General features: G+C 36.5%; 2 protein-coding genes across 2 annotated transcripts in view; one reads left to right on the forward strand and one right to left on the reverse strand.

Moving 5' to 3' along the window:
- Positions 1 to 20,618, reverse strand: part of LOC108579273 (gamma-aminobutyric acid receptor alpha-like) — a 48,882-nt gene extending 28,264 nt beyond the window's left edge. The window contains exons 1-4 of the mRNA XM_017942779.1: positions 20,594 to 20,618; positions 11,032 to 11,179; positions 4,061 to 4,256; positions 3,093 to 3,313 (exon numbers count right to left, since the gene is read on the reverse strand). Of these exons, the coding sequence (XP_017798268.1) occupies positions 3,093 to 3,313; positions 4,061 to 4,256; positions 11,032 to 11,138 (524 nt within the window). The 5' untranslated portion in view covers positions 11,139 to 11,179; positions 20,594 to 20,618. The remainder of the gene's footprint in view (positions 1 to 3,092; positions 3,314 to 4,060; positions 4,257 to 11,031; positions 11,180 to 20,593) is intronic.
- LOC108578919 (luc7-like protein 3) overlaps positions 17,784 to 25,269 on the forward strand; it is a 12,016-nt gene continuing 4,530 nt past the window's right edge. Inside the window, exons 1-2 of the mRNA XM_017942340.1 lie at positions 17,784 to 17,930; positions 20,822 to 21,027. Coding sequence (XP_017797829.1) covers positions 17,784 to 17,930; positions 20,822 to 21,027 — 353 coding nt within the window. The remainder of the gene's footprint in view (positions 17,931 to 20,821; positions 21,028 to 25,269) is intronic.

Below are 25,269 nucleotides of genomic sequence, written 5' to 3' on the forward strand. Positions count from 1 at the left end.
CCATGTGCAGAGGCACCTTGAGCTCAAGGGTTAATTCTGGCGTGCACAATAGAGCCGATCCAGAAGACTAGGTCAAGAGAAAGGGAATGGGTTAACAAAGGGGAAACGTACATCGCTTGATTCCAACCTTTCTCTCCCTTCCTCTCTCAATCTATATCTTTCTCTCTGTGTTTCACTGTGTGCGTCGCGTATGTATGTAAGTGTAGACCACGTCTCTGTATTTCTATTTGTCTTGGACGGACAATTCGGAATAGCCGAATTGCCGAAGCCTTCTGTCGAGCTAAACGGAGAGAATTTTAGATGTCACATTCTGTCGACGGCAGAGTATAGAACCTTAGGCCTCACAGGCGGTTACTCTTTGTGCTCTTGACTGAAATTCCCGTTTACAGGTAGCCAATAATTGATCGTGTCAATTTGGACACCGTCTAACGACTCGTTCACGTGATCCACGGTGTTATAATGTTCGAATTAAATTGCGAACGTGTAGCAGAGACGATAAGATTTTTCCAGTCGAATTTCAAAGGTGAAATACTATCGTGTGCTGGCTGATAGTGAAGATTTATCGTTAGTCGATAATTTCGGTTTAGAATCGTTCTACGAGTGATTTAATTTCAAGTAAAATTGTGCTAGCCTAGTTCTATGTAATTATTGAGAAATATTACTGCGAGATGATGCAGAGCGAAAATTATTAATTCAGTGTTTTACGTTACCTTCTAATTGCGAACTTCAATGCCTGCTTTAAGAGTAAGGGAAGGTTTTTTGCTTTGAAAGTGGAGGCTAACTTTGGACTATTTAACATTATTTTTCCATCATTTTCAAGCATATAAATTGGCAATTTCAACATGCTTCGTTACATTTGGAGAAATTATGCATTTAAGCATTGAAGAAGACGCGCGATGCGCCAGGATTGGGTCACATTCAGTCAGCAATTTCAGAACATCAAGCGATAACAGGGCACAAGATTTTCTTCAACCAAGCAAATTGCTAAACCGAAAGGATATTTCTCCAGAAAGTACAGAGAAACGTTGGAGATGAAGAAACACCCTAACAGCATCAACAGGGGCGAAGAACACCAGCTAAACCCAATCTAGAGCTTCCTCCTCGCAATTTTTTAATTACTCAGCTGTTCCATTCAAGTTCTTCTCTGATTAACGAGCAGTTAAATAATATACTGGCGAGTATCGGTGTGTCATTCCAACTCTGAAGGTTAAGGAAAAAGTGCGATACTTTCTTCGTATGTTCACCATTTCTGTAAAATTCGATATTTTTCTTCTTTAGTAATTCACACGTAGACGATGAAGATTTTTGATACTTGAAATAGAGGTTCGGCGATGCGACTGTAGCGCCGCCATTTTGTAAAGAAACTAAGTGAAAAAATACTTTTACAGTCTTCAAGGACGGTATAATAACTCACTTATGAAAAATTTTCGATAGAGTCGATTTTCTCCAAAGTTAGGTATCATTTTCGGGCCTCAAGGGTGGTCCACCCTTTAACCCTTTGAACTCCAAATTCTCTTTTTAATTTTTCTTTTCAATCACTCCCTATTATTTTAAGAATTTTATTTGAAACGCACTTCAAAAGACATTTGGTTGACAGGAACCAATTTAAATAACTTTTTTTTATGTATGTGTACCTATTGCTCATCCAGGTAAAAAGAATATTGCAAAATATAATACATATTTAAACTGGCAATTTAAAAATGACTTCATTCTGTGAATGAAACTGATATCGAGCCACACTCGACAAAGGAGCCCCCAAAGGGTTAAGCCAAAGTTCATAGTTCAAAACGTTACAATTGTTTCGTGACGGTATTTATCCTTGATCTTCTTCTACGACAACGAAGAAAAGTTAGCTAAAAGTATCAGTAGATAATATGTAACCTAGTTGAGCGCAATATTTCTCCATCTTTGCTTGATGTACGTTCTTTTGCACACCAGGCAAGTCGATCGCCGCGTTTCACGGCGGACAAACGTCGGGAATCTTACGCAGGCGACTAAGTTCGTGATAATTTTGAACCCGATCCAAAAACACTGGATCGGGAACGAATTCATCATTTACTCCTGAATCCTAGACAAGAGTTTTTCCGACGACGCGGCTGTAGACGTGTTTAACATAAACGCAAGTCAAGGGAAGCAGAACTCGGAATCGCTGCATCATGCTCGATAAAGCGAAGGACGATTGTGAAACTGTCGAACGGCAATAAAATGGGAAAAACTTGAACAATCCCATAAACTTTACGGACTGATTGCGATTGATTGGACGATATTGCGAGATCTGGTACAATGTCGTTTTACACGTTTGTGTTAGGTGCTGCTTGATCTTTCTTACTTCATTTCTTTATTCGATTATCCTTACTTCTCTTTCGTTCGATTAGGAGCTTTTTCGAGCTAAGAATTTTATTAAGCACGAAAATATTAGAAACACGAATTCATCAGTTTTGGCACTGAATTTTTTATATAGAAAAGGGTTTGACGAGGGAACTTTAAAGAAGTTAAAAAAAAAAGGGAATTTTAAAAGTGTTATAAATTTCAGGATCTTGAATTTTTTAAGTGTTCGTACCTTTTCCTGTGGCGCAAAGACTGTATTCCGGAGCTTCTAAAGAGCAAATGGTCTTATTACAGAGGCCCCAAATTAAGAACTTCTTCGGGCTCTAAGCACCGCACAAAGGTACTCTTGACTTTGTGCTTACCGTTTCTTACAGTCTTAAATAAAGAATTGTCGCATAAAATTTTCTAGACGAAAAATCCTAAATTGTGATGTTTCAAAATAAGCAAACTGTAATTGGAAGTGTCCGAAGGAAACATCAGAAAAAGATACACATTAAAATGATCTAATTAAAAATTTCTAAGATATGGAATTCTTGAAAATTTCTTTAATTTCTGGGACGAAGCTTCGAGAAATTAAGAGATATGTATCAATTAAGACAATAGGTTCTGAGACGAAGTTTTAAGAATGAACAAATTTGTATTAATTAAGAAAATAATTAATTATCTGAGATGAAGTTTTAAAAATTAAGAAAATAATGATACACTGGAAGGAAACACTATTAACAATCATTTACAGCAACTGTAGAACTGTAATAATCACTTACCTTGAACTGTACAGCACTCTGCCGTCTTGGTAGAGTCTGACGAACTTATTCGGACTGGTTATAGTGTGCAAGTAACTGTGCTTCCCGTTGTAGAAGTAGGTATCCGGCTTCCAGATTCTCGCCAGCATCGATATACTGAGCGCTAGAGTTTCTTTGCCACCTTGAAAAGCCAAACGTCGATCCACCCATGACTGCCGGAAGTAACAGTCCATCGAGTAAGTCTACACAGAAATTTCGTTTTCGTTACATACGTTTATTCTTTATAACAACCAACCAAAAAGAATATTTTTCTCATTTTTGACAATATTTTAGAACACGAGGAACATAATTGGTTGCAAAATTCTAGCGAAAAATTGTCTCTAACTAAAAATTGTTCAATATACAATAATTGAAAGTTACTATCAACGTAAGTTATCTGTCAATATTATTATCCTAAAATTTTGTATGCCTCCGTAGGCAAACATAATCTCTCACACTTCGTAGGCAAACTAGTCTATGTTCAAGCCTAATTTTTTCACCGTTTTAAGCTTTAAAAAAATCTGAAAAAATTCTGGAGTACTTATCAAAGTCTCCACTACATTACACAACTGTTCGTTAAATCAAATGTTTAAAACTTTTTCCAATAAAAATCCGTTTCGAAGAAATACGCCTGTGAAATTTCGCTTGGGTCATAAAAGACCCAGACTGTAAAAGAAAAATTCAAAACCAATTTACATAAGATCCCGTTTACTGCCAATTAACTCGTTCACACTTTCTTTTTACTCCCTTCAGCGTGACAACGAACTTAATCAACGCGCTCTATACTCTCAACAGTTTAAATTCCCCAAGAGCGTGTCCATTGCTGGTTAAATGACAGTGCGAGTGAAATCGAATTTGTACAGCGTTAGGTAACGATGAATGAAACTTGAAGCAATTGGAGAGGTTATCGAGCGACGGGGAAGAACAAAAGGGAAGGACGAGATACGAACCATATCGACTTCGGAAATCGGACCCATACTGCGCACCATGATGTCGACCTCAACCGTGGCCGGCGGACCACCGAAGTCTGGTCTAACGCTGTTGTCGTAACCGCGAAGCAGATTGTCCAGCAGCTCGCTGATGTTGCTGTGATTGTTGCTCTGCGTCCGTTGCCTCGTGGACGCTTTCGCCCCTGTAGCAGCCGCTCTGAAACATTTTCCAATGAAACGATCAATCCTGACGTCGTAATGTAAATTGTAACACTGGAGACAAGTCGGAGGAGGCGTTTTTTTAAAGGGACCGTTTTAGAAAGTTGAAGATTTGGGGGACTTTTTTTTAACGATCATTGAGATATTTAATGAACCGAGGTAACTTATGAAATTTAAGTAATTTAAGAGGGAAAAGGTTGAGGAACTTTAGTAACGAAGAATGAGAAATGTTGCAACAGTTAAGCAGAATTTGAAAAAGATTCAATTCTTTAAGAGGATATTTTAGAGGTGGAAGATTTGGGATTTTTATGATAATTGAGAAATTTAATAAACTGAAGTAGGTAACTTATGAAATTTAAGTAATTGAAGAACTTTAGGAATAAAAAATGAGAAATGTTGCAAAAGTTAAGCAGAATTTGAAAAAGAGAAATTCTTTAAGAAGATATTTTAGAAGTGGAAGATTTGGGATTTTTATGATAATTGAGAAATTTAATAAATTGAAGTGACTTATGAAATTCAAGTAATTTAAGAGAGAAGAAATTCAAGAAACTTAAGAACGAAAGAGGAGAAAAATTAGGAGAGTTAAGCAGAACTTAAAAAAGATTTCATTCTTTATGATTAAATATTTTATTGAATTGAAGTATTAAATTTACGAAGAATGAAGGATTGAACAATTAAACAGGAAAAGAGATTTATGATGAACTCGAGCAAGATGGAGCTCTCCCTTAATTTTTTTTCATAAATTACAGCTTCGTGAAAGTGGGTACCTTTTCATATTGAAGCCCATAAAAGGTGGAATATTTAGTACAGTGATTAGCTAGATATTTTATACTAGTAGTGTTTGTATAGAGCGATTCTAGAAACTGGGGCAAGATGTAGCTCCTTTCTGTGTAAAGATACAAGAAATGGCTAGAGGGGAAGGTTGAATATTATAATGAGAGACTATCTTTTCATGACACAATCTTCTTTTGCTGTACTATGCTGCTGAACTATTTTTTTTCATATCGAGCCACTGGTTTATAGGAAGAAATATTAGTATATTGAAATGAATTTCTCCTTATTTTAAATTCAAAATCTTTCAATTCCAAAGTTACGAAAATTCGAAAATTTGGCACTGCTGCAATTTGGAAAATTTCTCAATTCTTATTTTAACACTTTAGTAACGAAGAATGAGAAATGTTGCAACAGTTAAGCAGAATTTGAAAAAGATTCAATTCTTTAAGAAGATATTTTAGAGGTGGAAGATTTGGGATTTTTATGATAATTGAGAAATTTAATAAACTGAAGTAGGTAACTTATGAAATTTAAGTAATTGAAGAACTTTAGGAATAAAAAATGAGAAATGTTGCAAAAGTTAAGCAGAATTTGAAAAAGAGAAATTCTTTAAGAAGATATTTTAGAAGTGGAAGATTTGGGATTTTTATGATAATTGAGAAATTTAATAAATTGAAGTGACTTATGAAATTCAAGTAATTTAAGAGAGAAGAAATTCAAGAAACTTAAGAACGAAAGAGGAGAAAAATTAGGAGAGTTAAGCAGAACTTAAAAAAGATTTCATTCTTTATGATTAAATATTTTATTGAATTGAAGTATTAAATTTACGAAGAATGAAGGATTGAACAATTAAACAGGAAAAGAGATTTATGATGAACTCGAGCAAGATGGAGCTCTCCCTTAATTTTTTTTCATAAATTACAGCTTCGTGAAAGTGGGTACCTTTTCATATTGAAGCCCATAAAAGGTGGAATATTTAGTACAGTGATTAGCTAGATATTTTATACTAGTAGTGTTTGTATAGAGCGATTCTAGAAACTGGGGCAAGATGTAGCTCCTTTCTGTGTAAAGATACAAGAAATGGCTAGAGGGGAAGGTTGAATATTATAATGAGAGACTATCTTTTCATGACACAATCTTCTTTTGCTGTACTATGCTGCTGAACTATTTTTTTTCATATCGAGCCACTGGTTTATAGGAAGAAATATTAGTATATTGAAATGAATTTCTCCTTATTTTAAATTCAAAATCTTTCAATTCCAAAGTTACGAAAATTCGAAAATTTGGCACTGCTGCAATTTGGAAAATTTCTCAATTCTTATTTTAACAAATTTAATAAATTTGGAAATTCAAAAATTTTAAAAATTTGAATATTTCCCTATTCCAAAATTCGTCAATTTCAGAAATCTAAAAGTTCTCACATTCAAATGTCCAGCAATTCTAAAACTCGAACATTCGAAAGTTTGAAAAATTCAGACTCGAAAATTTGATAATTTGAAAAAAAAAGGAACTCGGAAATTAGAAAATTCGAAAAACACAGGGAATCAAAAATTTCAAAGACTCAGAGATTCGAAAATTTCAGAGACTCGAGAAATTCGAAAACTTCAGGCACTCAAAAATTCGCCAATTCTTTCACAATTCCCTCTCGAATTCCATTCCCTCGCTTCTCCCTGTAACTACCACAATCAAATTATTGAGTTTGCGTCACATCTCGCACGCAACAAATTCGCGACTCGTTAATGGACACTTCTCGATGTTGCTAATTGCCCAAAGAGCTTTAATTGCTCCGTCAATTTCAGCTTGCATGGTAATCGACTGTCGATCGTGTTCGCATGTCCGCAAACTGCGACGCAACTAGTTGGAATATCGCGGTTCCGACCCTCCAACCGGTTTACGTTATACGCCTTCGATCCACTTGCACGCTTCTCGGCGACGGTGTTCGCGCCAGTGTAAACGTATCGATATGCGAGACAACCTCTGGGAACCACGTGCACCAGGAACCGGCTTCTGTACATGCGAATGCATCGGGTACGTTCACGAGATGACGATCGTAACAGTGTCTCAGCTACCATATACGAAGTCACTTTGTGTCACACAGCAATTGCGGGGGAGAGATTGCCTTAGGGTATGCAGGGGGATGAAAAGAAGGAAATGGAGAATGCGGCTGAGAATAGTGCATATGGATCTCTGGATACGTTACACGGAGATATGAAGAAATTTGGATCTCAGTTGAGATAAGGATTGGTGTGTCAGTTCAATGAGCGATAAGTTCAACAAATTTTGAATTACGCGTGCTGGTTGGTAAATAGATAGACGCGTAAAGGTGGTTAAATAAATTTTTCTTGCAATCTTTGAGTACACCATTTTAGTTATTTTTTGAGCAAACATAAAATTTTGAAATTTATATTCTTTTACCACTAATGAAACAGAAATTCGTAAATTTAAAGTGTGCGTTTTGTAATCTAGAATGCAACATTCCACTTAACTTTTAAAGTCAAAAAACTGACTCGGTGAACATAAATTTTGAAATTTGTACTCTTTTACCATTTATGAAAAAAGAATGTACGATTTCAATTTGAAATTGTTTCAGATTTTTCGCAAACCAGCTTCTCCAATTATGTCTCTTGCCCAAAGTTCATTCTGGAAAAGCTTCGGAGCCTATTCTGATCAGCGTATAGGTATACCAAGAGCCTCCTATGATTCGTTTCCCCTTTGAAACAACGTACACATATTTGTCCTCTTTCCGGCGCGTTTCTACCTCCTGCAACTCCTCTCCACGTCGAAATTACTTTCACGCGCCTCGATACAAAGCGTTCCACTATTACTCGCTTTCTTGAAAACAAGAACAAACCTACAAGAAAAATGGAAGAGGCAACACAAACATACCCTTCCCATCGGTCAGCTAATAAACCTCAAGATTGCCACACTTCAAATCGAACCACTCTCCTCTCTCCCTCCCTCTATCTTTATTTTTCTTTCACCAGGAAAAAGCTCTCTCGAAAATACAAAAAAAAAAAAGAGAAACTATAAAACGTCCAACTTTTCAACTCACTCTTCCTCCTTTCCTCTCTCTGTCTCTCTATACCTCGTATGTGTTCTCGATGCCGCTTCGTTTATGTTTTCGCGGCACAAGCACCACGTGTGTACACACCAAGCGTGTGTTCCACACTCACGATCGGTACACACAGCGTGAAAATTGGGACGAGGAGGGAATTTCGTCATTGGCGGGGATGGCAGGGGTGGTTTTGGTGAACGAAAATTGCGGCTGGGATCGTTTTTAAACCGAAATAAAGCGGCATTTTAATGCCTCTGTCCGTTCTTTTAGGTCACGATGAAAAACAGCTGCCCGATCGGACACCACCGTTCACTAGTCCCGGCTGTGTTTCTGTTCCACTCTATTTTCCAGGATCGCCTCTATACCACCGGCACGGTAGCTTTTGTTTGCTGACATCGTGCCTTTTCCCCCGATCCCTCGATTCTTTCCCCGTGTTTCTTTCGACGAAATGGATCCGCCATCAACAGACTCCTCCTCCCTCGCAAATGTACAGAGACGACGACGTGCACACACGTGGAACACGCTTGGATGCGCTGCTCTCTCCTTGCGCCTGGGATTTGCATATTGAAATTATTAAAAGACGGTTGACCTGTTTACAGTCGGAGTTATGCAAGTAAGGATACGAACGGCGAGTTTTCCGAGCTCTTCGTTTCTTTTCCAACAGCTGATCGATAGGTATCTGGTTGGTCCTTCAATTTTTTCACAAGTATTTGAAATTAATTAATTAACCGGTGGCAACTTGAAGAGGAAGAAGCTCTTTCTACCAAAAACAATGTTGAATCAGATTTAAACGTTTCTAAAAAATTTAATTACTGACATATGGAAACATTGTAGGTTACGTTGCATAGATGATACATTTTTATTTAACGAAGCAAACGGAATTTTTTATTTCAGACGTTTCGATCGATGTTCTAACAGAAGGGGTTTCGCAATAACTCCTCCGTTTTGTCACATTTTCAGTTCTTCAAAATAGGAGAAGAAAGGTGAAAGTTACATTTATATCCTGTGAAACAATTGGAACTTCTCGTTTAGTAGTTACCGATGAAAAAAATTCTCAAAGTTTCACCTATTTAAGAGGCCTTAGGTTGGTGTACTTCCTTAAAGTATTGGACTGGAAGTGGTTTTTCCCTCCAAGTTAGAGAACTGTATACCGTGTGATACGGTTAGGTCTACACTAGAAATGTCGATATTTTAAAATAATTCCACCTGTTATAGCAGAAGACAAAATTAAATCCGTTGCTAAATTTTTATTCAAGCCTTTCGTTAACGCTGGAACTACCAACCGGGTGAAAATGACCCATTAGCGACTTTCCAAAAGTGAATTTTTATGTAACTAAAACGTGACTGAAAAATTAGGTCAGAAAGCAAAGTCGAAAAGTTACAAATGACAATACTTGCTGTGTATCGAATGTTCACTATTTTTGGAAAATTGCTAATGTGTCATTTTCAGAGTTTTCAGCAGCACATAAAATGTGGAAAAATTTTTTCGAAGGAAAAATAATTCTGTTTCTTCAACAAGCCATTCTACCAGAAGAAGAGTATCGGAACTATGTATAGTGGCGGTGATGTTTAAGAGGTTTTCGAAATTCTTAATTAAATTGTCCGCACGATGGAACAGAGAAATGAACAATTATGAGATGAACGCCAAGGAACGGAAGGGTTATTCAGCAACCGGTTCGAATTGGGTTAATTGTCTAACAAGAGGGTTCAAATCAAACAGGGTTCCAACGATCTGCATTACGATGTCCGTCCCACTCCGAATATTCCATCGTTGCATTTACGGTTTCCCGTCGAACGGACGCTGGAGAATGCATCCTCGATCCAGCTCGTCCATCCTACAAGATCAACCGTATAACTTAATCAGCTCGAGTGTCTTCGTTATTAGTTGATTGACACGCCATATTCACGTCCCAGATATTCCAATATTCCGTGTTTGTAATTTTTTGACTATTTTTACGACGATGTTTCGATAAATCGGGGATTGAGGTATGTAGGTATATAATTTTTTATTTTATTATAATTATCAATGAGATTGAATAATTAATATCTTTGAAAAATTTTATTCTTTTTATTAGTAGAGTTTTGATGATTTGATAAATCAGAGCTTGAGGTATATAATTTTCATTTTATTTTAATTATCACAGTGAGATTGAGTAATTAAAGAATTGAAACTTGATGGTACCATGTGTAACGTTATCTTTTCTTTTCAATTATTCAATCATTCAATTATTCAATATGACTACAGTAAATTCTCTACAAGTGTCAGCCAGTTTGGATTCTACAAGTGTCAGTATAGATGGTCCTACGCCTAGGCCTGCGTCATTGCTGCGCCTATGTTATCTCGCTCGCTTAATTTCAAGCGTGTAACGCTACACCAGTCGGTTTCCTTTACGAGATTTCACGGCTCGACAATTCATAATAGAAAAATATAATTTCTTTAATTTTACTTTTTTTCATCTGAAATCTTTTTTAACACGTTGGTGAGATTTTTCCGATGAAAATGATATCAAACACGATATAATTTGAACAACATTTACTTATTAATACTTATTAAGTAATTAATTTAATGTCGGCCTACCTTCACGTAAAAAAAAAAGGGCCGATTCTACAAGTGTCAGTCAAATTTAGGGCCGATTCTACAAGTGACAGTCAAATGTAGTCCCTGACTCTACAAGTGTCAGGTTTAGGTTCCTTGCGGACTGACACTTGTAGAGAATTTAGTGTATCTCGTGACTATAATTCAACTTTTAGAATCATTATAAAAAATCAAACGTTTCTGATAAATTAATCAATTTTTTGATACAGTATTTGTATATCATTTTAAGTAATATTGTTAACAGGAGTTTGTTTAATTGAATTTTGTTGAATTCTGCGAATGTCGTTCCTTTAATTAAACTGATAATTTTAACAATGACTTTGTAAACGTAATTTAAGGATTACCTACAGGAAAGATGCGTAGGAAGTGATCAAGTTGGCGAGGGCCAGTAGAACTCCCTGCTTCATGATGTCTTGGGACTGATCCTCCCTTACGGCGCGTCTTGCTTCGTTCATCAATTCGTTTGAGACGCCCGGCGTTTAGATATCTTCCATATCTGAAAGCAGAATTGGGCAAAGTGGCTTTAAAAAATTCTGCGCATTTCGCGTGTATTTCAGCTTAAATACATTACCACTATTTAATCTTACAATTCACCTAAATATTTATATCTTTCTTGTGAAAAGGAGGGCGAGAAAAAAGAGGGTAAAAAAGATATCTGTATCATTTTTGTAGAAAAGGAGAAAGAAAGAAAAAAACAGTTATATCACGTTAAAATGGTATTATTCTGTATTTATCTTTCAAATATCTCAATTCTCCAATATCACGACGAACAATAAAATATTAGAATAGAAAACGAAGAAATTCCTCCAGCAATTTTTTCGCAAATACTATTTACAAAATCCAAAGATATCACTTTCTAAACATTACAATACATAAAAATACACCAACTATTTCTACACAGTTTGGTCTGAAAGCGTTACAAAATTGTCTAAAAACAAGCCAAAATTTACACAATCATTTCTACGACGTGAAAATGTTCTTTCGTCAATACTTTCAAAAACTTTGCCAACGGTAAGATAAACGTTAATTGTAAATAATTTGCCGATAAATAATTTCCTCGATATAAATATTCATACGGGTCGGCATCGCACTCTCTCAAGGAGTTTCAGCCACTCGTGCCGGGAGAGGAACCATTTTCACCGATGGACAGTTGGATCGAATCCGTTTCGAGCATCGGAGCGATCCATTCGGACGGTCATTCGGGGGGAGAACGTCAATGGTGAAACTTCGTCGAGTGTGTCATCGATGGCGATTTACGTCGACGAGTGAAAATAGAATTCAAAATTATTCCGGTTTAATTGCACCGCGAATGATGTACGCCAACGGTAGAAAAAAAGCGCGAGAGTGAGAGAGAGAAAAAAGGATGTGAAAAAAAAAAGAGGGGAAAATTTGCGGCGGAAGTTCGTTAACGATTTGATGAATCATACGCTGATGATAGAAGGACCTCTCATGGGAGAGATAGCGAAGCGAATGTTCGAATCGAGTCCTATTAAGCATTCGAAAATCATGCTTTTTCTCGCCAGCGTATTTTTCGCGACTTCTTTTTTTTTTTCGTTCTCTTTTTTTCGACCCTAGTTGCTAGACGAACAGGTTTTTCGAGGTTTTTGCAAATATACGCGACAGATTCTGTCTCAAAAGCGGAATATTATAAATGTATTTCGATTTACGTGAATTAACTTGAAAAATGATCCTTTCCAAATTTTGTCATTTTACTTTCGTTAAGAATGTGTTTTGATCGTAAACGAACTATACATGTCATGTTTTCTTTTATTTAGGCTAAACTTCTTTACTAAATAAATAACAGTAATGCACGAATTAAGTGAAAATATTAAATACAATCGTAAAAAAAGTATGTAATTCAAATAATCGTTTCTACGCTCCATATACTCCACGAGAACTATTGTCATATATTTTTACAATAACGTAAGATTATTGCAAATACCTTAGAGATTGTGTTATCAACACTTCCAAGCGTTCTATAAATAAGGAAATAAATAATAAACAAGAGTAACGTGACACTTCATTTTTTCCCAAAAAACAAGTATTTACACGTCTTATAACTCATTCAACGACCTCCAACTACTTCTATCCTAGATAGGGTTATCATACGTCCTGGTTTTTTCAGTTCTTGATTTTACAAGTGACTTAATTTTTGAAGAGCTTCAAAGTGTATGGAATTTCTATGAAAAAATTAAGAATAACACAGCTTTTCTTAATAAAGTTTATCTATTTATTAAGATCCCAAATAGATCGTTGCTACACTTTCAATTCTTATTTTACCTAATTTTTTTAATTATTACAACGAAAGTACACTTTTGTTTTGGCGATGAAAAATGATGGCAGCCCTAATCATAGAGAAAGTTTCACTCGATAGATCCTCACGATTCTACAACAAACCATCTATCATTCATGCAAAATCTTGGCATGATTATCGACACGCGATCGCACGCAACTCAATGACCAAATTCAGCGGAATCTTTTTCGATCGGTGGAAATTCGTGCTTAAAGGTGTGCGTCAAACAATGGTCCCGCATTACGACCGAGTATAGGTGCATTCACGAGGACTAGGTGGGACGCTTCAATTACCTGGTCGATCGACGATAATTAATACTATTCCGTGACCGCGGTTCGACGGAGCTGCGGGTGCAGCCAATTGACGGCCACGGAAAGGAATCGAATTACCGAATTAATTCACCCTCTCCTCTTTTGTACCCCCGGTTGAACATCCCCCTGCTCCCTCGTTCAGAGCATCAGACAGGTTCGACAACGACCATGACAAAACGTTTTCACGTTTAGAAACCCGGCACGGTGCAATTCCAGCAAACAAGTCACGATAGACAAACACGACCTCGCGCGAACGTATTGTATTGTACACGCGACAGGGTAGAAACGTACACTGGCCGTTCGCAAGTATTAGGACACCTGGTATGTTTGTAAATGGTAGATTTGTGAGAAAAATAGGAGAGGGCAAACTTTCATTATTTTTCATATCTAACATGATGGCTTGAATAGATTTTTCAAATGCACGAACTCAATATACACTGTCTTTAGTAAGTGTTAGGACACCCGTTATATTCGTACAGAAAGTATCATATGATCGACAGTTTATCTCGTGTGAGACTCGGGCAGGGCGTCAAATGTCTAACTGCTTAACTCAAGAGAGACTCTTAGGAATAAAGTTAGAAAGGGACGGGATATTATTATCGTCACTATGACGCAGGGTTATGTATCTCGTGTTTTAAAAATGATCACACACGGTATAGCTATTACAACGATACGCGTGAAATCAGAATTTTTTTGACCGCAATTCATAATTTTAGTAGAGTGTCGAAGGGTTAAATTACATTTCTTCGTCAAAGTTAGTGTTATACACCGGTTTCCAGACGGTGTTTTCAGCGCTTCTCTCGTAAGTGATAGATTTGTGAGAAAAACAGGAAAGAAGAAAAATCAATTTTTATACAATGGCTTGAATAGATTTTTCACACATACGAATCCAATATACACTGCCATCAGTATCAGGACACCTATTATGTTTGTACAGAGAGTATTACATTTTTCAAACGATATTTCTCCGCCTGACCGATTTTTATCTTCCCCCGACTATACTTCTAACAAGTTCAAGTTTGATTTGCAATTTAGCTCGCCTTGGTGTCCCTTGTCGGTTTTCACACCGAAAGGGTGTTTTAATGGCGCGATCATTTCGGAGAATTCGACAGCGAGGAAAAGGCGGAGGAGAACCACCCTTTCGATTTGTGATTCACCTCGGTACAGGATTTTGTGGATGGTTCGTAGGGCTTCTGGAGAACGTTTCTGTTGTAAATTCTGCAAATTTTGCGAGGGACGTATCGGTAGGTTGATTTTAGGGAAGGGAGAGCTGGGGGAGAGGGAATGGGTAATTGACGAAAGTTTGAAGGTTTTGCAGGTGTAGGAGTGCCTATGGGGTGGTTTGTCTGAGCGGAGGGGCGTGTAGCTTTGAAGTGGTTCAATTTATTTGGCTTCGAGTTGATGTATTTCGAGGTTTGTGTTTTTGCGTGTTCAGAAGGGTTTAAATTGTGATTGGAAAATGTTCATGTAGCTTCGTATTGTTTGGAAAAGTGTGAACGTACACTATCGTTCGTAAGTTTGAACTGTGGCAAAAGTACAATCTAATTTAATTCAATTCATTACAATTCGTGTCCATAAAACTCTAAGTTCCTTTTATCAAATTTGAAGTTTCATATCTCGCCTAATTTTCAATTTTTTTCTTCTACAGTTACTCTCAGTTTTACTGTATTTTAACGGATGCTATTAAACTTTTGAACGATAGTGTATACAGGGTGGTACTTGGTTTGAAAAACATATTACATGTTTGTATTACTGGCAAGTAGTATTTAAGTTTGTTGGTGTAATTTTCTAAATGTACGTTCAAAGTAGCACTTTACGAACTTGGAATTAAAGCGTAGCATGTTTGAAAAATCATTTTTTTCCACGTCTCGTCAATTTTTGATTTCAGATAAAGAGAACTGAATGAAAACGTTTCGATAGTTTATAAATATGCTGCTTTTTTTATAACATTCATAACATAGTATGTAATTATATTTCCATCATGATGATGCTTGTGGAATTATGATTAGTATAATATTATTGTAAGAAATTTTCAACAAAAGTATTACTTATTATTGTATAGAAATTACAAGCTGGTGTTGAAGAACAGTGGAACGAAATTTCACAAGAATACTGTACAAAATATTAAGGTAAAATGAAAATTGCAAATTAGTACTTGAAGTGATGGTGCGAAACTGATTCTACGAATTTCATTTATTACAACCTATGGAGAACAGACTTTAGATATTAAAAAATTGTATGCGTTTCCTAAGACAATAAGGAAGGAATTAGTATTTTTATTTTCTTTCGTTTTACACAATAATAAATAACACTTTCGTTGAAAATTTCTGCGATTGGTTCAGTTTCGCCCCTTACTGTAATCACACCATATGCAGTGCTATACATTTATCGTGTAGTGATTACATTTCCACGTGAATATTTTTTCATTTAATTACCTACTATTTGACAAGGTGGAAATATTTTTAATTTTCTATTATTAACAAATACTTTGGTTAAATGCACAGCTAATTAATAAAGAACGTGTCACGGAGAAGCACGAAAACGTGAAAAACTGTATCGTTCGCTAAATGTACGGTGACAAATTAGTATGTCTCGAGAAACAAGCTTCAGGTTCATTTTTACGTTAAATACGAGCGTAATAAACGTTCGTATTAAACGGGTCGCCAGTTCTAATCGCAGAAACTGGCTGCGAAAGTACACACGAAGAGACTCTCAGGGCTGAAGATTCGTCCACTTTAAAGACGTGGCATCGTATTTCGCTCGAAAAAAAGGTGAAAATCATGTCAGCGTAGTTCACCCCGAATAGTCCGTTTTCCACGATTCGAAAGCGGGTCACGTTTTCCCTCGATTTATACGTATCAATCTCCAAATAAAATGACACCATGATTCATACATTTTTGTTGTTTGTTCGAAAGCATATTTTGTAATTGTTTCAAATAATAAATTCGCAATTTTTTGACAGTGAAATTACCGACAGGATTGGGAAGATATTTAATGTTTATTTTTAGCGAATTTTATTACATATGTATAGCAGTAAAATGGATGTGATAATAGATAAATGAAATGGATTTCTAATGATTTCCAGCGATCGAGTGTTGAAAAGTTCTGAATGTTTTTCATGTTAACTTAAAGTTCGTACAATTCTTGATAAGTTAGTTACTGTTTGGGAATTTAACACTAAAATTACCGACCGGGTCAAAATGACCCATTAGCATCTTTCGAGAAAACGTGAATGTTCAATACTGGTAAGTGTTATATCATCCGTAACTTTCCAAACTTATTTTCTACAGGTATGCTTCTATTTGTATCGATATGAATCGAATTTTCCAATTATAGTTTACTTATGTAAAAATTCACTTTTGTAAAGTCGGTAATGTGTCATTCTGACTCGGCTGGTAATTCTAGTGTTAAGGGAAATGTTCCTTTGAATTTAAAAACTGATTTTCATTTCTCCCTGAAAAATCCGACATTGCATATTACACGACCTAATATTTGAGGTTAGGATATGCGAAATGTAGATTAATTCTACGGAAATGTCAGGCTTTATTTATTTTTGTAGAAAAATAGTTTTATGCCAAATATGTGTCATTTTGATAAATATGTTTAAAATTTTTCCTTTTACATACTGAAACACATTGAAATTAGGAGCTTGAGCTTGCGAGTAAAAAATAACAACAGAAGTACCAAGCAACGTATCTGTCAGTCTGCTGTTGATTTCAGTGGAATTCAACATGTTTTAATAAAATTTATGGTTTGAAAAAAATTCCTATTCGCATTATTGCGGTCGATTATAAATCGGCGAATGGTTAGGCGAATCGGATCAATATTATCCAGTGATGTGGACACGTTGATCGTAAAATTGATGTTATCTTAAATTTTTTTAACGTAAGGTAAATTGAATCCTACTATTAACCTTTCTAACTATCATCGTTGTACTTCTTATTAGTTCAATCATTCAATAATTTGATTTATCAATCTCTGCGTTAAATGCATTCCTTTTTCCTGGAGTTTCTACCACATGTGTAATTCTAGAGACATTAAAAACACATATCTAAATTATTAATAATTAATGAGTGTTTATAACTGATAAATAATAATAATTATTATTATTAAATAGGAAACAAAAATTACATTAAATATAATTATTAATATTAATAATTTTATTAATAATTTTATGCATTATCCTTCGAAACCAAAGGTATTTTGGTACCCAATGAAAGTATTATACCAAATATTTCAAACTTCTCATATTTAATATTCAACGAAGTACAAAAATGACTACGATCAATTAACATAACCTTAATGAACAAACTACTACATTTCCCCCTCGGTTAATTGCCAATCCATTTAACTCGATCCTCCAGTTAAAACGGAACGCCCCAAATTTTCCCGTACGATTCAGATATCGTTGATTGTTTCTTTATGCTCGCTGTACAAACGAACGTATTGTTTTCTCTACGTAGCATAGCTGCGCGAAGTTCGAGGCGAATCCAACCATGGTGAACGCGTCTAAACCACGGCTAATGAATCGCGTTCTCGATGCCGTAGTGCATCTGTGCGAGGGGAAAGGATCCACCGTGAGGGACGTCCTCGACTTCCTCCGGCAAACTTCCAAGAGCACGCCGAGGAACTTGACGGTGCAGGTGACAGAGAGGCGCGCGTAAATTAATTTCGTACGAATCCAACCGATTCGGCTTCATTCGTAGACATTCACCATCGAATCGATACCCTATCTCGCACCACTTTATCCACTCGTAACAACTGTGATTCTTAATGTTCAATCTACAGGGTGTCCCAGTTTTGTACGCGTATTCGAATATTCTATGTATTATATAAAGGGTGTTCCAGTTCTATAGACCTACGTATTCGAATATTCTTTGTATACAGGGTGTCCCAGTTTTGTACATATATTCGAATGTTTTATGTATTATATAAAGGGTGTTCCAGTTCTATAGACCTACGTATTCGAATATTCTTTGTATACAGGGTGTCCAAGTTTTGTACACATATTCGAATGTTCTTTGTATACAGGGTGTCCCAGTTTTTTTCGATAAAACTTTGTCAATAGATTCTATGTGTGTAAGTAAGAGAAAAATGTCATGCAAGCATAGGTCGTTGGAAGCTTTCTTAAAAAGTTATAACAATAATACGAAGGGAATGGTAACGAATGTGAGGTTATGTTACAAAATAAAAACAGATCAGCGATATGTACATCTGTATAGCCTGTTTATGCGAGCTGTGTTTACGATCTGAGGTCGTTGAAGATGGTGAATGTAACTTCTGCTAGCGCCATTCTTGTTCAAGTTCGTTACCATTCCCTTCGCATCTCGTATTTTTGTCGTAACTTTTTAACGAAGCTTCGAACGACCTATGTTTATATAACATTTTTCTCTCACTTATACCCATGGAACATGCTGGCAAAGTTTGATCGGAAACAAACTGGGACACCCTGTATATTGATTATAACTGCAGGTTCTTTAATGGGAAGTACGAGTTATATAAACTTATCGTACGCAATTGATAAGCCCAGAAGACGTAGAATGCAGTTTGCTTGTTGGACAAAGGTCGAGCTTTGTTATTTCGAATAATAAAAATCCGTCTTATCAGTTGTGTAACGATAAATTACATTAGGTATTAGTCAGCAGGGAACGAAATGCATCGTGTGCGAGAAGTTTGGAATTATTCGATGCATTAACGAACGTAGGAATTTTTTGGAAAATGAATAAAAAAATTTAGGTTAGTTCGATAAAGTACAATTACTATTTGATATTTTTAATGCAAACTACTGTGCTGTACTTGTTACATTTGGTCATTACGAGAACAGCTTTTCCACTTCGCTACTTTTTTGGATTTCACGATCGTGCAATTTTGACTGATTGGAACTACGATATTGATGAGAATTAATCGAAATGAATTCTATTGGCAAGATACATACATGCATATTCAGTAACTCTAAATTTTCATTTCGTTCTGCTAAATTATTCGCGTATGTAATTTACTCCAGGATAAATTTTACTATTATCAACACAAAACCGTTCGACTAAGCGCAATAGAATAAAAACAACATATCTAAAATTAACAAAGAAATGAAATTTGTCCAATGTTTAACAATCCTACTCTCCGCGAATGATAAAATATTCCGTGAAATTGCAAACATCTATCGACACATTACAAATGCTGCACAAAATTGAGAAAATTCTTTAGGAAAATATCCTTCAATTAAATTGTAACAATTCCTGAAAAATTTTCACCTAGCATTGCCTAACTTCTCGAGACGGTAAAATTTCCCCGGAAAAATACATTTAAATCTACGAGCACGTTCTTCCCCACCGGATGAAGTTACAAATTCTCTACACTCAAGTACGACGAGAAAATAATTTACGAGAGACTGGTTTCGCTAATTTGCAAGATCCCCCGCGATCATGCTGTAGATGGTTGTCAAACAATTCGAAGCGCCCTAGGAATCTTCGAACGCCTTTGACGATCCATCAGACGCTTCGAAGCTTGCAACCAGCTCGGAAGAAGCCACCACTTCGAGCATTCTCTTTAATGCCGGAACTTTTAAAGACTATAAACTCGATCGGAGAGGCGCTCGCTTCTGGCCATCTTAGCGTTATATCGCCGCTCTACAGCCGGGAAACGTGAAAATTCAATTAAATCTCCTAACCGTAGAATATCATTCGGAAACAGTTTCTTGTGCATAAAATGAAATTCGTCGGTTAATTTGTATAGACGAGACCGCCAACTTATATATTACCGACAATCGCAGACTTCATTACCGACTGTATTTTGTAGATGAAATCTTTCGCGTACACTGCCGTTCGTAAGTACTAGGACACCCGTTATGTACGTACAGAAATTATACGAAGATGTAGAGAAGTTTGGATTCCAGTTAAGACAGGACGAAGATTGTGTCAATCAAACGGAAAATAGAGAAAAATTAATACTTCAGCCACTGTATTAAAAAATTAATACAGACTATACGTATACTCGTTAACACTAAAACTACCGACCGGGTCAAAATGACTCATTAGCATCTTTCGAAAAAACCTGAATGTTCTATGTTGGTAAGTATTATCGCTTGTAACTTTCCGAATTTATATTCTACATGTATGCTTCCATTTGTATCGGTATGAATCCGAATTTTCCAATCACGGTTTACTTACATAAAAGTTCACTTCTGGAAAGTCGCCAATGGGTCATTTCGACCCGGTCGGTAGTTTTAGTGTTAAATATCATCGTTTACCGTTAACGAATTATTAAATTCCAAGCAGCGGATATAAAAATAAAAATTCAATTTTATTACCGTTTGCAAAACTATTCTGCTTACAATCTCTACGCTTTTGTATTATTAAACGTATGACACAGGGATTAAGATACTTTCCTGACACTGAGCACTTCCTGATATTGAACAATTCGCGTGATAACGGCGTGAATTACTTCATATATTGAAATAAATGAGATAAACAAGGAAACGCATAATGACGTCTATCGAAGCGCTCCATGTGCCGTTTTTTACGAGATAAGTTTCCAGGTTCATCGGGCGCTGAAGCACGCGGTGAATGCCGGACTCTTGCGACACAGAAGCGGTCGTTACAAGGCGTTGTTCACGTTAAATCCGGCTCCGAGTAAGCAGCCCGCGAACGAGAATGACGACGAGAAATCGGTCGAAGAGACAAACGCGTTCGACGAGCGACAACAACCATCGAGAGTTAACTCCGATGACGCAGAAGAAAGCAGGTTAATGATTTACTGATTAATTCAATTTCTGTCTTCTTCTTTTCAAGAACCAATTTTTCCATTATTTCTCTTTCATTTTTCCCTCGTTGATTTTTTTCTGGTTTCTTCTAAACCGAATTATCAGGTCATAAGCTGTTCATTTTGAAAAAAACATAACTCCATTGAAATGAAACATTTTTACAGACTTTCGACGATGTATCGCAAGAGCATTAATTCCGCGTGCATACAAATTTGAATCTCTATGAGAAAGGATGTTGAAATTATGAATATTTAGCAAATAAAACTTGGTTATTTACAACACAAATAATTTATTGTCCGTTTGACTATTTCTTAACTATTTCTCAGTCGCGAGGTGTTCTGTTCAATACGAGGTTCTGTTTAGTTCCGTCTCGATGGAGGGACGCTTTCTACCGAAGTTGAGAAACGCTCCCTCCATCGTCCTGGAAAATTCCCTCCGAGTCCTATTTTGGAAGGAACTGCAGAAAAGTGGGACCTAGGATTGTCCAATTAAAATTTGGGGCGGTTTCCCGATTGCGCAACACCTACGGGCCAAGTGTTCGCTCGGTAAAGAAGGCCTGCAGGACGTCGTAACAAAGGGTCTCAGTTCGGAAAACCGACCCATAAGTCCCAGGCCCCTCTTTTGACTGCGTGTGGACTTGCGATGCGTCTGGCTGGCGATCCTTCGAGAGGAAGTTGTTATTGTTTCCCAGCTAGACCCAAGTCCGTGAGAAAATATACATCCTTTGAAAATACTTGACTTTCTCGAAAACGGCGATGTCCTGTGTCGACGTAGCGTAAGCCTGAACACATGGTCTTAACAAAGGACGCAAATGAATCTTCCTAATTCAAACCTAAATCGTTCACACCTGAAAAAATCGTGCTCACTGCGGTTATAATTATTGTTATAATTCACTATGGTTTCCTAAGACCTGGAATCACTGTAATCATGTAGCAAAACGAACTGAAGAAAAAATCATGCTCACAGTTTGGTGATCTGATTCGGGATTAATTTACTATGGTTTCCTAAGATCTGGAATCAGTGCAGAGTCATATAGTAACGAATTGGAGGTCGTCTACCAAAAGCTGAAGGTACAGCAGCCAACCTTGGTCAACAGAAAAGACCCTAACTTTTGCATGACAATGCCAGACCGCATGTAGCAACAACAACTGTACAAACATTGTATCAACTATTTAGGTACCGAGGTTCTATTTCATCCTCCATATTCCCCTAATTTATCTCCAAACAGATTTTCACTTTTTCCACTCGCTTGAGAATTTCCTTGCAGGAGAACGATTTAGGAAACAGGAGGATATTGAAAACGCCTTTCAGCAGTTTCTTTCTCTTAGAGATTCGGATTTTTATGAATTAATGCTCTTTTAATACGTTGGCAAAAGTGTGTCTTTTCTTCAAAATGAACGGCTTAAAACGTAAATAAAAAACAAATTTATTTGTATTGTTTTGTTATTGTTTGTTTTCTTTCTCGTTTGGAACAAGTGTCGCGAATGTGAGAAAATATTGTTTACTTGGAGAGTATTGTGCTGAAGATTTCAATTAGGTGAATTAAGACCAGCTGTTGCTGCGTTATCCCCTCCGGCAGCTATTCAAATTGTAAAATGTGTCAAGGTATACGTGACTCAGAATCGATGATTATTTAACTGTTCTTGATTGCACATGATAGCAAGGAAAATACAATTGCTGTGCTTTTTTTTTTTAATTTTAATATTGTAAGATTCAACGAATTGCATTGCTGACTTTAATATGAAAACTAAATCTAATATTATATTTTCGTGATTTTTGATACTCGAGTAATATTTAATTAAAAAGTCGACATTCTAACCCGCTAATGTTTCGGAAATATTCCAGCTAACGTTAAGAATTGCAAATTGTGTGGTTTATTTCAAAGTCACAAGTAAAAACGGCCTTTGAACGGGCAAAATTCGTGATACGAGGTTTAATTGGGCATTTAATCGTGTTTCAACGAATCCGAAAACTTTCTATGTCTGGTGAGACTACGATCTAATTAATTTCCGTCGTATAATACAGTTACGTGAGTTCCTGTCTCCCTAAAACGATGTTAAACACGGACGACGAGGTGAATGTCACTTCTCCCCTTACGTAGCCATTAAATTGGCATGGTCGCTTGGCAATTATATCTACCTGGTAAATAACTTACGCGAATTGGGTCTCAGTGTTGTCAACTAGGCATGTGAAACGTTTAATTCATTCTGTGATCTGCAAGAAGATCGCATTTCTTCTTTAAATTAACAAGATATACATAAATCGAAAATGTTAGGATGGTATTGAAGTATCAATGATTTAAATTAAGTTATATGGTATTAAATTTTTCTGGAACTAGGATTTACGCATATGTATTCGAATCTTGAGTATCTGAGTACTCGGGTAGCTACTCAATTTAATCCCCAGAAATCCAGACTTACGGATATCAAAATCTTGAGTATTCGAGTACTCGAATAGCTACTCAATTTCGACCCCAGAAATTCCGATTTATGGATGTCTCAATACTCGAGTAGATACTCAATTTAGATCCCAGAAATTCGGATTTACGGATATTCAAATATTCGGATAGCTACTTAACTTAGTTAGTCCTCAGAAATTTGGATTTATGGATATCCGAATACTCGAATAGCTACTCAATTTAGTCCTCAGTAATTCGAACTTACGGATACCCGAATTCTCAGATAGCTACTCAATTTCGACTCGAGTATTTGGATTTACGGATATCCGAATCTTGAGTACCCGAGTATTCGGATAACTACTCAATTTAATCCCCAGAAATCCAGACTTACGGATATCCGAATCTTGAGTATCCGAGTATTCGGATAAGTACTCAATTTAGTCCCCAGAAATTTGGATTTACAGATATCCGAATACACGGACAGCTACTCAACTTAGTCCCCAGAAATTCGGATTTAGTATTCGGATAACTACTCAATTTAATCCCCAGAAATCCAGACTTGCGGATATCCAAATCTTGAGTATCCGAGTATTTGGATAACTACTCAATTTAGTTCCCAGAAATCTGGACTTACGGATATCCGAAAACTCGGATAAGTACTCAATTTAGTCCCCAGAAATTTGGATTTACAGATATCCGAATACACGGACAGCTACTCAACTTAGTCCCCAGAAATTCGGATTTACGGATATCCGAATACTCGGATAAGTACTCAATTTAGTCCCCAGAAATCCCGACTTATGGATATCCGAATACTCGGATAAGTACTCAATTTAGTCCCCAGAAATCCCGACTTATGGATATCCGAATACTCGGATAAGTACTCAATTTAGTCCCCAGAAATCCCGACTTATGGATATCCGAATACTCGGATAAGTACTCAATTTAGTCCCCAGAAATCCCGACTTACGGATATCCGAATACTCGGATAACTACTCAGTTTACTACTCAAGTATTCGGGTACTCGCATGATTTGGATTCGGATATCCGAATACATTCGTATTACCCTCGCGATGAGTCTATCGGATACTAAATACAGTAGAACCTCGAATATCGGAACTAACAGGGAGACAAATGTGTCCGGATAATAGAATTTTCAAATAATAGAACGACAGCATTAGCAAATCTAATTAACCTATAATATATTAGCTTTTCTTACCTAATACAGTATTAAAACAGTAAATTACCGACGCTTTTATTGCACAGTCGGTAAAATAAATCATAAGTCAAGGGGCTAAGGAAATCACGAGATACGTACTAAGCGACCTCGCACTGAAAGCATTTTGCCACTGATATCATTATGACGAATTACTGTTTTAACCACAGCACTTTGCTGAAAATACAGCTGGCGAGTAATCGGCAAATACTCAGCATAGAACTCCCGAAGACTCTCGGGGAGCAATTCAGGGGCAATTATATTTCAGCGTCTGACATCTGTGCGAATAGTGGCATGTTTGTAGTTCGCCTAACAGAAACTTATGATTTGGCACTCGGCTCCGATAGTTCAATCTGCGCTCGCCATTCTCGCTGTACTAATTTCGCCGAATTACATTAATTTTGTTACATTTTCCATCGCTTATTTTAGATTCTGCTCTCTACATTGCAATTCTTTTTTCTTCAAATTTTTAGTCGAAATCCAGTAAGAAAAATCATTTACCTATCAAAGTATTATTGCAGAAATAATTTTGGTTATTGCAACTTTCGCAACGGATATTATACTGATTTGTAACAGTAAAATAAACAATTTAATTAAATTTAATTAAGT

This window comes from Habropoda laboriosa, unplaced genomic scaffold (genome assembly GCF_001263275.1).
Source record: "Habropoda laboriosa isolate 0110345459 unplaced genomic scaffold, ASM126327v1 scaffold14, whole genome shotgun sequence".
NCBI lineage: Eukaryota > Metazoa > Arthropoda > Insecta > Hymenoptera > Apidae > Habropoda > Habropoda laboriosa.